This window comes from Neovison vison, chromosome 1 (assembly GCF_020171115.1).
Source record: "Neovison vison isolate M4711 chromosome 1, ASM_NN_V1, whole genome shotgun sequence".
Classification (NCBI taxonomy): domain Eukaryota; kingdom Metazoa; phylum Chordata; class Mammalia; order Carnivora; family Mustelidae; genus Neogale; species Neogale vison.
Window position 1 is genome coordinate 89,737,458 of NC_058091.1, and position 13,473 is coordinate 89,750,930.

At 57.2% G+C, this 13,473-nt stretch overlaps 1 protein-coding gene across 2 annotated transcripts in view; it reads left to right on the forward strand.

The window, feature by feature from the left end:
* Positions 1–393: 393 nt before the first annotated feature.
* The window catches only part of TTBK1 (tau tubulin kinase 1), a 34,407-nt gene continuing 21,327 nt past the window's right edge, over positions 394–13,473 (forward strand). Inside the window, exons 1-11 of one of the 2 annotated variants that reach the window (XM_044251287.1) lie at positions 394–501; positions 5,442–5,589; positions 5,837–5,910; positions 6,081–6,221; positions 7,007–7,111; positions 7,523–7,588; positions 8,046–8,138; positions 8,224–8,349; positions 9,648–9,802; positions 10,746–11,001; positions 11,230–11,408. In XM_044251287.1, the coding sequence (XP_044107222.1) occupies positions 394–501; positions 5,442–5,589; positions 5,837–5,910; positions 6,081–6,221; positions 7,007–7,111; positions 7,523–7,588; positions 8,046–8,138; positions 8,224–8,349; positions 9,648–9,802; positions 10,746–11,001; positions 11,230–11,408 (1,451 nt within the window). The remainder of the gene's footprint in view (positions 502–5,441; positions 5,590–5,836; positions 5,911–6,080; positions 6,222–7,006; positions 7,112–7,522; positions 7,589–8,045; positions 8,139–8,223; positions 8,350–9,647; positions 9,803–10,745; positions 11,002–11,229; positions 11,409–13,473) is intronic. The other variant, XM_044251297.1, reaches the window with a different exon arrangement.

Genomic DNA, 13,473 nt, shown 5'->3' on the forward strand with positions numbered 1-13,473 from the left:
CCTTAGCATCTCTCTCTTTGGGAAATGCTGTCCCCCCCACCCCCTAGCCTGCTCACACAGCATTTTCCTCTCTTTTTTTCAACATGTGTGTCCTGTTGCTGCGTTTCCCATCCCCAGTTCCTAGTTTGTGTCTCCCTTCCCGTGGATAGTATTTCTGTCTTCTCTTGTGACCTCCACCGGGGCGTTTACACAGTGCTTCCCACAGTAACCCCTGGAGCATCTGCCCAGAGGGCCCGGGGAGGATGCCTGCCAGGAGAATGGCTCTCCCATCCTCCGTATCTGCAGGAGGGTCCCGGGTCCTTTGCCTGCCCCACTCACGGCCCCTCCCCACCCCCCCAGGTAGATGGCCCCCCCAGGGCAGGCCCTGCGGACACCCCTCCCTCCGGCTGGCGAATGCAGTGCCTAGCGGCTGCTCTTAAGGACGAAACCAACATGAGTGGGGGAGGGGAGCAGGCCGACATACTGCCGGCCAACTACGTGGTCAAGGATCGCTGGAAGGTGGTGAGTGACCCGGCGGGGCCAAGGGAGGGGTGGGAAGAGGAGGGGAGGAGAAGAGCAGAGAGGACCAGAGACCTGTTAAAACAGTTGCCCCCAACTCCTCTCCCCTAAGAGGGAGGTGCCCCCAAGTTCGTCTGCATACTGCTTGAGGTCACTATTTTGGCGTACACTTGTGGACAATCGCTTTCTCCCAGCGCCCTCTCTCACTCCTTTCCCTGCTGGGTCACGTTGCTCGGGCCCAGCCTGGAACAACTCCTGGTTGGACGTCGGAGCGGGAGCTGCAGAGCTCTGTGGGGGAGGCGGGCGGGGTGGGGGAGGGGGCTCTTTCGTTGCCGGACCTTGGAGAAGGGCAGTGAGTGAGCATGTGTCCCTCCGCTTCCGCAGAGGACGGAAAGGCCTGGCTTCGGGGAAAGAGGCCCTGCGGGCTGCTTCCACCGCAGCCGCACTCCATCTTCTCCTTCCACCCTCCTCCCTTCGCTGGTTCCTGCGGCAGGTGCAAGACGCCGAGACTCCATGTCCCAGCGTGCCTTGCTCGTCCAGCCCAGGACTTCGGGCTATTCGGCCTGCTGGGAGTTGTAGTCCGAGCCTCCTCGGGGTTCAGGCCTGGACGGGAGGGGGACCTGTGAGGGGTTGGGGGAAAGGCAGTGTCTGGGGAGTGGGACCAGATGTAAATCAATCCCTGTCCACCCCCTTTTCCTCTCGTCGCTTAAGAGCTCTCTGTTGTCCTCTTATTATTGTGGGGGCAGGATGGTGTAGGGCGGATTGCAGGATGATGTTGTGTGAGCTTGTGGGGAGCCTGGAGGAGCGGAGGGAGAAGAGAGCAGGCCTACAGTGAGGCTCTGTGTGGGGGTGTGTGGGAGTTGAGGGGAGAGGCTCAGCTCACCTGGGCTGCAAGGTTGAAGAGAGAGTGAGACCTGGGTGCTAGCTGGTATCCATGGTAACAACCACGCCTCCAGCAGGTTCCCTAAAGGCCCAGGGATAGGGGCAAAGGTGGCAGTGTTGTCTGAGATGTCTCAGGGACTGGGAGAGGTGGTGGCACTTGGAGGGCCAGAGAGCTGAGGGAAGGGAGGGAAGGAGCCATTTAAGTCCCAGAGAGGACTTCCTGAGAGGGAGAGTGACAGGACAGAAATTGGGGAGGAGGAGCCAGGGCAGTGATCAAGGGAATGAGGGTCTGGCAAAATGAGGATTGTTCCTTCAAAAACACTCTGGGTCCCCTGACACGAGAGCTTAGTTTCTGACAGATTGGAGGCAGAAGGACATTTGCCCTGAAGAGGTGAGAAAGAGATGGTGTTCACACCATACTGGATTTGGATTAGAACTTTTCACTGCTTTTTGATGGAGCGGGTGGAAGATGAGTAGGGAGAGAAATGGCGGTGGGGGAGGGGTTGTTGGGGAAGGGAAAAGTGTTTAATCTCTGCCAGGCTGACATCTCTTAACCATCACTCCCTCCCTGGCTCCTGGAGAAATAGTACCAGATGCCTCCCCTCAGCCATCTCCCTGTGAGGGGTGGGGGACAGAGACAGGAGGCAGAGCTCAGGCAGAGACAGGAGGCAGAGCTCAGGAATGGAAGAGAAAATGAGCCGACCAGGATGAAGGGAGGGGTGGTGGCACTAGGTGGAGTATTTACAGATAAGAACATTTGACCCTTCTTGAGGGGTGCTTCTCAGAATCAGAATAGCAAACACCACCACCACTAATAAAAACAGCATTTGTTTTGAGCACTTATTGTTTCCAGACACTGTGCAAAATGCCTTACCTGCATTATTTCACCAAACAATGGAATAGATATTATTACCCCCTTTTCACAGGTGTGGAAACAGGTACAGCGACTGACTCACCTCCCACGTTCTCAGGACGCCTGGGTGGAACAAGGTCTATCTGATGGCCGGGTCACCGGCCATTAAGCAGTACTGCTTCCCAAGCATTAGCCCACCCAAGAATCAAGAGCACAGAGATGAAGGAGTCTTTGTGACCAATTCTAGAATAACTTTTTCATTTTACAGAGGAGGAAACGTGGAGGAAAAAACTTAAGAAACTCACTCCAGGTGACCCAGAGCTGAGCCAAGAAACCAGTTTTCCCTTTTCCTAAGTGAAAGATGGTCTTATTGTATCATATTTGCCCTTCAGTAGCCCACCTTTGACAGGGGAGGGGATCCTGAAAAAAATTAGGAGGGAAGGAATAGGGTCTGACAAAAAGAGGTTGAGAGAATATGCTGGTTACCTGGCTTGGACAGGGCTGCATTATGACTTTCATGGGCCCTGGGCGCTTTTGCCTTCATGGAACCCTTTCTCTCTAATAAAGTACTAAAAGCTATATTTTATGACTACATTGGTATAAAGAGGAACGAATTAACATTACATACTAAAATGTTTTGACCCAAGAGGTCATTTGTTTTCCTTGTGATTTAAAAATATTGAAACATTTTTATGGCCCCCTAAAAGTATTATGGGCCACTGTGTCTGCTATCCCCGATGGGTGAGTGGTGTCTGTAGGGCCTGGGGAGGAGGGGTGTTAGGTGAGTGGGTGCATGCAGACCCCCCAGCTTGCTGCCTCAGGGAGGTTTGGTAGTGGGTGTGGCAGGGTATGGAGGGGGTTAGGGAAGGAGAAACAGCTTCTGTTTGGAAGTGAAGATGGCAGAGAAATACCATTGGCCACCCTCGGAAATTGGGGAGCAGGTATTGGAAATATCTTGGTGCCCTGAGCCCCCCTTGCCATTTGTTAGGAGGGTTTCGGAGCTTGGCAGATTCTGGCTTGAATCTCAGCACTCACACCTTTAAGCCCTGTGCTGTCACCAGTTGCTGTGAGATCATGGTTAAGAGTGTGGGCTCTGAATCAGAGTGCCTCGGTTTAAGGGAAACTTGGCATTGCTGCTTACTAGCAAGTGTGACCTGGGGCATAGTACTTAATTCCCTGCCCCTTAGTTTTCCTTCTGTGCAAAATGGTGACTCTTACGACCTTCCGCACCTGTGTTGTCAGGAACCTTAGGGGAAGAGCTGAGATGATGTCTGTGTGTCTGGAGCACAGAACCCGAGATGGGGCTTTTGTTCTCTCCCTGGCCCCCTTTCTTTTTTGCTGGCACACAACAAACCATAAAGGATTCTAGAAGATACTAGACTCTCCCCTGAGTTTAAACTTCCCCAGAGGGGGACATGCTGCTTCTTCCCTTGAGTTTGCGTCTATCCCCTCCGGATTCTGAAATTCTTCTAGGAGGGGCACCTGGGTGGTTCTGTTGGTTAAGTGTCTGCCTTTGGCTTAGGTCATGATCCCAGGGCCCTGGCATCATGCCCACCCCCCCAAATCAGGCTCCTTGCTCAGCGGGGGGCCTGCTTCTAGCTCTCCAGCTCCCCCAGCTTGTGCTCTCTCCTTCTTTCTCTGTCAAATAAATAAATAAATAAGTCTTTAAAAAGTTTTTTTTTAATGAAATTCTTCTAGGAGTCTGACTTAACTTTTGTCTGAAGTACAGAGAGACTCTGGTTTCACACTGTTTTTCCTCCTTTCTCTTTCCCTGTCTCCTTCCTGGGCACAAGAGCCTTCAGGACGCAGCCAGAGGTGCTCTTCTGTCTAAATCTTCCTTTCATCCTGTCTCTTCCTGGAGTGGTGTCAGCTGTCACCCGCTGGGAGCTCCCAACCCTGGGCTCTGGCCTGCCCCCCCCCCCCCCCCCCCCCCCCCCCCCCCCCCCCGTCCATCCCCATGCTTCAGCCACCATTAAACATTTAATGGGACCTGAGTGCTGAAGAAGTGCTAAGGGGCGGGCTTAGAGATGCATGGGGCTCAGAGTCCCTTTACAGGCTGGCTGATCAGAGCAGCCTCCGCCCAATCGCCAGCCCGCCCAGCTGTGCTGGTGAGTTAACAAGCCAACGGGAGGCCAGTGAGCCTTCTGGAAGCTGTTCAGCGAGGGCAGGCCACCTGTGAGGTGAGCCGTACATCTTTTTTAACCAACTGAGTCCCGGCTTAGAACTCAGCATCTTTTCCTTGTCCCTCATCATTGCCAGCAGCACACTCACTCTCCAGGAACCCCGACGCCTCTGACTTGAAATGATTTTAATCCCTCCCCATCACTCAGCTTTGCTCATCTCCCCTGGCTGGCTCTTTCTCCAACTCAGTTCTCCCCTCTGCCTTTTCTCACTGCCTGCCCTGGGACGCTGGAGGAGGAGGGCCTAGAGGGTCAGGTCTGTACTGCCTCACTCCCTGGGGGGGGAATAGATGGACTCTTCAAACCTGCATTCCCACCAGGGTCCCCGCACCCGCCCCTGGCCCCCAGAGGAGGCTCACCCTGGTTTGGGGCATCTGACTAGGGGTCTAGGAAGTGCCGTGAGCTTCAGCAGCAGGCATGGGCAGTGAATATCCTTTGGTGAGAGTCCTCCCCAAATACCCCCTCCCCCCATCACTCTCTCCCTTTAATAACACCTGTCAGGAGACTGCCCACCTGAGGAAGGGCCTGCTTCTCTGGAAGATCCACTTTGAAGCTGGGAGGTTCTGGAAATTCGTTTTCCTTCTGGATGGTGGTGGTTTAATCTAGTTGAGGAGTAGGGGAACGGTGATATTTGTTGTCCTTCCAGAGAAGAAAAATTTCACGATGGCCCATGATCTCTTTAGAACCCTACAAGGCTCGTCTCCATATCTGTATGGAGTCAGAGGTCTCATACCCTTTCCTACTTCCCGCTCTGACATCTAGCGCTCTGTGTGTGTGTGTGTGCGTGTGCGTGCGTGTGTGTGTGTGTTTGTGCGTGCGCATACGTGCATGCACGCCCATGGGCTGAGCTGTCTCTGGCACTAGGAAAGGAGGTAGGGGCCCTGGCGGGTGGGGCAAGGAAGACAGACACAGGGTCCTCCTCTTCAAGGGTAGCCATACCCCCACCAAGGAAGGGCTAGGAATGGATGGGACGCAGAGCCGCTGAGCCTGATCCCTATGTTTCCTATCCTCTTCTTCCATCTATGTAGCTGAAAAAGATCGGAGGCGGGGGCTTTGGTGAGATCTACGAGGCCATGGACCTGCTGACCAGGGAGAATGTGGCCCTCAAGGTGGAGTCAGCCCAGCAGCCCAAGCAGGTTCTCAAGATGGAGGTGGCTGTGCTCAAAAAGCTCCAAGGTGCGGGTCAAGGGCAGGAGGATGGGCAGAGAGGTGAAGGTTGGGATCTGGGGTCTGGGGCTAAGGGAGAGCTGATGGGGGATGCTGAGACAGGGCGGAGTCTAAGGGCAGTGGTGGGGAGAGGGGCAGATGGAGGGAGTGGGAGAAGTCATGGGTCCAGGAATCAAGAACTCACTGGAGACCCCTGAGGACTGGAAGGGAGGAAGAAGGGGTGGGAGTTGGGAGACCCCTGTCTGTGCCCCCCCAGGGAAAAGCCACGTGTGCAGGTTCATTGGCTGTGGCCGGAATGAGAAGTTTAATTACGTAGTGATGCAGCTCCAGGTGAGTCCCCTTGGGGTCCTCCCTCTTCTCCCACAAAAGCTTGGGATGTGACCATGGGTGTGGGGAGTGGGCACAAACCTTTGGGGATGAGGCTGGGTGGAATGTTAAGTGGTGCCACGGGGAAGGGGGCAGGGCAGCCGAGCCTAGCCAGCCCCCGCCGCCATCCCCAGGGCCGGAACCTGGCCGACCTGCGCCGAAGCCAGCCTCGAGGCACCTTCACACTGAGCACCACGCTGCGGCTGGGCAAGCAGATCTTGGAGTCCATCGAGGCCATCCACTCCGTGGGCTTCCTGCATCGGGACATCAAGCCGGTGAGGGTTGCCCTCCCTGGCCCCTCCTCCAAAGAGCACCCCCACCACTTCTCCTTCTCCAGGTCCCCTGGTTTCTCCTCCAGAGCTGTGGTTGGGGCAGGAATAGCTTCTTCTACCTGCCCCTTCCTCCTGCTCTCTGCCCCAAGCCCTCCTCCTCCTCTCCCCTGCCTGCCAAGAGCACACACCCCTGCCTTCCCCTGGCCCACTTCTCTCCTCTATTCTTCCCTTCTCCCTTACCCCTGCCCTGAGTAGTTCTTGAACTTTGAAAGGTGCTGGGGCTGGGGAAGCACAGAGGAATCTAGGACGAAAGGGATCAAGGGGCTGGGCTTGGTAAGGAATTCCCAGAAGCTGATTGTGTCTTGGATCCGGTGTTGGAAGAATCTCCAATTCAAATAAGGACTGACAACTGAGGTCCAGAAAGATTGGCTGAATGGCCCAAGGTCACACAGTAAGAACAATGCAGGACTACTCCTGCCTCAGAACAGGACAGGGTCACTAAGCCACTCAGCCCTGCTGGGGCGTCCCAAGGATTGGGGACTGGATGCATACCTCGGTTCAACCCCCAGCTGGGTCATCACGGCTGTGTGATCCTGGAGAAGCCCCATAATCTCTTTGACCTTGGGAATGCTCAGCTCTCAGATAAGGGGGATCCCACCTGTCTCTCAGATGGGATGTGATGACCTGCGGTCCAAGGTGGTGTTTACACTTAACCATGGTTCTTGGCGCCCCTTGAGGCGAGCCGGGTGGGGTTGGAGCCCTGTGGTCACAGCTACTGTCTTCCCCAGTCAAACTTTGCCATGGGCAGGCTGCCCTCCACCTACAGAAAGTGCTACATGTTGGACTTCGGGCTGGCGCGGCAGTACACCAACACCACGGGGGACGTCCGGCCCGTGAGTACCGCCGCTCGCGGGGACCCCTGGCCGCCCCGCCTGGCTCCCTGACCCGGGCACCCTTCGCCAATTCTTCCTGCAGCTGCCTAAGCGGGCCCGGCCTGGGATTCAGTAGGAGCAGCACATCGCTCGGTCTACACTCGGCCCGTCCCCCCCACCACTCCTGGAGCTCTTGTAGTTGCATTAGCCTCACCTGTGATCTGGCTGCCCACCTGGGTCGGGGACAGACACAGGGGCAGTGAGCAGGGTCAGGAGGTGGGGGTAGCACTGGGGTTGGTGTGTCAGTCTTGGGGGTGGAGGGAGGCAGTCCCGGTTAAAGTAGGCAGAGTTAGGCTCAGTAAGCAGGATGGAGATGCGGCCAAAGTCAGGGGCGGCGGGTGAGGGCCCTGCTGTGTGTTCTCCCTTTTGCAGCCCCGGAATGTGGCCGGGTTTCGAGGGACTGTTCGTTATGCCTCAGTCAATGCCCACAAGAACCGGGTGAGTGGCAGAGCCGGGCCTGAGGAGGTGGGGGTAGTGCGGCCCAGGTCAGGGGCAGAGTGTGCAGCTCAGGAAGAGGAATGGACGGGCAGCCATTGCGGTGGGGACAGCAGTATGGGGCAGGGGCTGGGAGCTGCCACACCAGAGACCACGGCTGGAAGAAGGCTCCGCTGCCATCTCCCCGTGACTTCACCTTCATCCTTGTTTTTGGAGATTCCCTTCTCTGCTCACACCATCCACGTAGGGGGAAGAAGCATGGATGGAAGTTTTGATGTTAGGATTCTGTGTGTCTTTGAAGGTCAGGGAGAAAACCATGGTTTCAGGGAGACCTCAGCTCTGCTCACGGGAATTTGGGTGTCCAACCTCCCTGAGGCCAGACCCTCTCAGGAAGGGTCAGTCCCAGGGAAAGACCCGAGAGCTGTGGGTGACTCCCCTCACTGCCCCCCTACCCCCCCAGGAGATGGGCCGCCATGATGACCTGTGGTCACTTTTCTACATGCTGGTGGAGTTTGCAGTGGGCCAGTTGCCCTGGAGGAAGATCAAGGACAAGGTAAGCCCTGTGGGGCTGGGTCTGAGGAGGTGGAGGGGGCGTGGGGGCACAGGGGCTCCGTCACCCTGTGCCCTCTTGCCTCCAGGAGCAGGTAGGGATGATCAAGGAGAAGTATGAGCACCGAATGCTGCTGAAGCACATGCCCTCCGAGTTCCACCTCTTCCTGGACCACATCGCCAGCCTCGACTACTTCACCAAGCCTGATTACCAGGTGGGAGCCTGCCACCTGGCCCCCGCATCCCTGGACGTCTCCATGGGGACGACCATCCCCGGTGGCACCCACACTGCCGGGACCCCACTCCCCTGCTGGCTGAGCCCTGGGCATCTTCCCCGGTCTTCCAACTGCATGACACTGTACTGTGCTCTTGTAAACGGTATTTATAGCTATGAGTTATCAACAGCTGACCCTCTTCTCGGTACTTTTCGTGCATTAACTCATTTAAACTTCAAAACAAGCCTTTGGTGATAATGTGTGTTCCTTATGTGATTATTCTAACACTCAACAATTAATGAAGCCAAATGCTTTCAAATATTTCACACCAGAATTCTGTGTTGCCCCCATTTCACAGATGACGAAAACTAAGACTGGATAGCATGGCAGGGTGCAGGGCTGGGCCCAGGCACATCTCCTGACTCCCAAATCCAGAGCTTTTTCCAAGGTGCCACCATCACACCCCTAGGGGACTCACTTAAATCCTGACAGGAGAGGGGGGATGCATTAGCAGTGTGCTGCCCCGGACCCACAATGTGCCAGGCACAAGTCTCCACACCCCAGAGCACAGCGACAGGCACACAGGGGGCCCTCAGTGAAGTGGGTCCTGCCAACAGAGAGACCCTGCCCTGCATTCTGAAGAGAGCTAAGTCAGAGCTGGAATGGTCTGCGGGCCTCTGATGGGCTACGGGTGTCCACCACATCCTGAGCCTGGAGCCCTGTGGTTGCCACAGATGCCTCACTTGAGTGATAGAAGGCTCTTCCCCCCAGTTCTCCTCCTGGGGCTCTCCAGACCAGAGAACTGCAAGCAAGTGAGCATACAGTGTGCTATGCTAGAAACAGAGAGTGGCGGATCAGGGAGTATGTGGGCGGGGGAATCAGGGAAGGCTTCGCAGAGGAGAGGACTGGTGGGTTAGGCAGCGCCGCTAGAGGCAGCAGTCTATGCAGAGCGTGACCCCAGGTGGTGGCTTTGGGAAACTACCGGAGCTCCGGGGCTGCTGAGATGGTGGGAATGGCAGAACAGGCTGGGTGGGGATGGTAAGCAGGGGACGGATCCCAGAGGGTTTGGTGTCCAGCCAGTGGGGCTCAAACCAAGATGGTGATTTGCATGCTTATTTGCATATCATGTGCATGTTTTCATTTAAAATCAATGTGCCCTTCTCCTTCCAGTGCCCCCTCTCAGCCCATCCCTGTCCTGGAAGGTCCCTCTCTTCCCCCTGCAATCCCAGCAACTGCCCCATTCTCCTGGCTAGCCCCAGGGTCACCTCTCTGTCCTCCCACCACCCCCACCCCTGCAGCTGATCATGTCGGTGTTTGAGAATAGCATGAAGGAACGGGGCATCGCTGAGAATGAGGCCTTTGACTGGGAGAAGGCGGGCACCGATGCCCTCCTGTCCACGAGCACCTCCACTCCACCCCAGCAGAACACCCGGCAGACGGCAGCCATGTTTGGGTGAGTCTCGGGAGGGATGATGGGCCAGTGGGGGGCCAGGACTGTCACCCAGAAAGTCAGCCCTCTCCTCCTCTTCCTACGGGGACACACCTGTCTTTCCTATTCTTGGTGCTCAACCGTGGGGTTCTCGAGCTCCAGGCAGTTCTGCCACCTCTCTGCCTTCAATGGGGGGACACAGCGGGTGTTCTCCTTTGGAGTTTTTGACCTAACTGGGGAGTGGAAAGCCCTGAGGGAAATTGCCTGAGCCCCACACTTTGTTTCTGTTGTTCACACACATTCCTTTAGGCAGCATGTCCTGAGCCTGTGTCCAGGGCTGGTGGGGCTCAGAGAAAAGGCTTGAAGCCCTGCCCTCAGAGTGCTCTTGGGTCTGGGGTATTTGTCATGGGTCTGGGGTATTTGTCATGGACCGTTCTGTGATATCCGCGCCGGGTGACCAGCACAAAGACAGAGGCACCTGGGGAGGGGCCAGTGTGAGGCAGGGACCCTCACCCTACCCCGGGGAGGACCCAGGGAGACAGGGCAGGGGCTCCGGGAAAGAGACTCTGAAGGGACTGATGGCACATCATGGTGCCTCGTTCTGCAAAGATACCGCTCAAGGAGTTCCCAAGTGATTCTTTTCTTTAGACCCCCTTCTTGTTCTAAACGAGGCCAGCCAGCAAATTGCACTGGAAATCTGGTGGGGCCGGGAAAGTAACAGTCTCCTAAAGCGATAGGGTGACATGGCGGCCATGTTGGGCAGCCACATCTCCCTGTGGCCCTGTGCCAGCTTGAGGATGGCCCCGGGGCAGGCTTGGTGAACTGGGGATGGTGAGGGGCTCACGGACGCCCCCACTCCTGCCGAGGCCTTTCCTGTGCCTGCTCCCTGGGGTGGCAGTGACCTGCGGGGCCTGAACTGGGAGGAGAGAGCACCCCTGCCAGCCCCGGCCCCTTCCGGCCTCTCCAGGGTGGTCAACGTGACACCAGTGCCTGGGGACCTGCTCCGGGAGAACACTGAGGACGTGCTGCAGGGCGAGCACCTGAGCGATCAAGAGAACGCACCTCCAATCTTGCCTGGCCGGCCCTCTGAGGGGCTAGGTCCCAGCCCCCACCTGGCCCCCCACCCTGGGGGTCCTGAGGCTGAAGTCTGGGAGGAGACGGATGTCAACCGGAACAAACTCCGGATCAACATCGGCAAAGTAACTGCAGCCAGAGAGAAGGACGTGGGTGGCCTTCCCCCGCTCCCACCCTGGTTCCCAGCCCACGGCCCCCTTCCCCTTCCTCCTGTGTGCCCTCTCCCCAGCCATCCGCCCTCGGGCCCTGCCTCCGTGGCCTCGCCCCATGTCTGGATCACCAGCGTCGACCTCCCTCTGTCTCCTTCACCCTGGGAAAAGCACTTGGCCCACAGCCACCCTGTCGGCCCCCGTTCATGGGACTCCCCTCTCCTGCAGACCCCTTGTGTGGTGGAAGAGGAGCAGAGCCGAGGTGTGGGGGTCCCTAGCTCCCCGGTGCGTGCCCCTCCAGACTCACCGACAACCCCAGTCCGTTCTCTTCGCTACCGGAGGGTCAACAGCCCTGAGTCTGAGAGGCTTTCCACAGCCGACGGGCGGGTGGAACTGCATGAGAGAAGGTAGGTTTGGGGCTGGGTGCATGGCCAGGGGTCCCCTGGTCACTTCAGCCTTCACATGGCTGCTCTGAAGGAAAGAGCAGATGCAGCGTGGAGGTGGGCAGGGACCCTGGGAGTGTTGAGGGGGTTGTCCTTGGGCCTGGGGTCGACCTTGGTTAGTCAGTGACAAGGCCTGGAGAGGGGGTAGGGGGTACCGGGGGTGCCCCCGGGGGGTAGGTAGGTGGGTTTTTGGAGGGGTAGGCTGAGTCCCTGAGCCCAGGAGGAGGCAAGGGGTGAGCTGGTAGGTGGGTGTTCTTCTAGAACCTCTCCTTAGAGACTAATTACAGATGCCTTGGAGCAGCTGACTAGGCTCTCTTCAGCTTTGGGGGAGGGGCCTGGGAGGAGAGACCAGGAAATGCTCCGCTCCAAGAGGGGGTGGATCAAGTTTTGGGGGTCAGGGTGCAGGGATCTGAATGTCACGGGGTTATCTGGTTGGTGGGACAGAGAATTTAGAGCCAAAATGTGAGGGTGGCCCATGGCCATCAGAGACCAGAGTCAGAACCTCCCTGAGGCCTCTGAGAGATGCCCCCACCCTCGTGTGGCTCTGAGTGGGCCTTCACCCCACAGCAGGGCTGCTGTCTTCTCTGCACCAGAAAAGGAGCCTTTTCCCAAGGCCCAGCTCAGGAGGCTGGGTTGCTTCTTCCCATCCATGCCACGTGCCTCCTCTTCCCCACCCACGGCCCCTCCTCTGGATTCTGCTCCAAACTGCACTCTGACTTTGGGGTGGGACACAGTGCCCTTTGCAGTACGGCAGTGCTCAAGACAGAAGAGGCCTGTGTCAGTCCCTGCGGCAACCCCAGGACAGGGGGACAAGGGCCCAGTGCCCAGGTTGCCACCAGCCCTCACACTCACAGTCACACTCACATGGGTTGGCCTCCCTGGGACTGAAGACCACGTCTGCATCCATGGTAGCCCAGCCCAGAGGGTCGAGGAAACAAGGAGAGCCAAGGAACAGCAGTGTGGACGGGGTGTCAGTGGAGAAGAGAGGTGGGAAGGCCCCAAACAGACAGTCCTGAAGAGCAGACTGGCTTGACCCAGTGTGAACTCTTGTTTCAGGGCTAATGGGAAGAGGAGACGGCTGAAGAGAGACTTTCTGGAAGGGAAGGTTCAGGATCTTGTAGGGCAGGGCCAAGGTTTTGGGTGGCTTCTGGGGCTCTTGGGAGCAGGAAAAAGTATGAAGCCGCTGGGATTGGATGCCCACCTTCCCCCTTTCCTTCACCTCCCTTTCCCCCACCTTCAGCCCCTCTCTTCCTTGGGCGCCCTCTCTCCTTTATGTCCATCAAAACAAACCATGCACTCAAGAAAGGAAGCCACATCAGCCATTTTCATGGCAGGCCCTGAATCTCCTCTCTCAGGGATGTGTGTATTTTAAGCCTTATTAAATCAGTAACAATCTCATGGAGAGGAAGGAGGTAAGTCCTACAGACCAGGGTGGAAGGACGTTGAGAAAGCCCCACAGTGGCTCCGAGCTGCACCCGTTTCTGTCACAGGCTCGAGGCTGGGGGAGAATGAAAGTTAGCCCCCTGCCCACAGCCCGAGTGGGAGGGTGTACACAGCCTGAGGCAGCTAAGCCTCCCCGGTTCTCAGTGAGGGGGCGCTCTTCCTATAACCAGCAACACCTTCACCTCAGGGCTGGTACCCAGCCCCCTCCCAGGCTGGGAGCCTCTGGAGGTAATGCGAGGTTCCCAGTACAGTGGAAGAGATGTTCTCCGGCAGGGTCACTGGCCCAGCATGAAAAGTCAGGTGGGGCCCAGGCCCTGCCAGGGGAGCTCACAGCCTCTGGGGAAGACCGATATGTAAACACACGTGCTCCATTCTGTGGTGAGAGGGGAACACAGCGCTGGAAGGCAAACTTGCCCGCCCCCAGCAGAGCAGGATGGAAAGTGTCCCCAAGGAGGTGACATCCGTGCAGGTGGGACAGCAAAGGGCGTGCAGAAAGTGACAGGCGCAATGGCACCCAAGTAAGAGCACGTGGACAGTTCGGGGAAAAGCCAGTGACATAGATGGGTCTGCCTCAGAGAATGGTGAA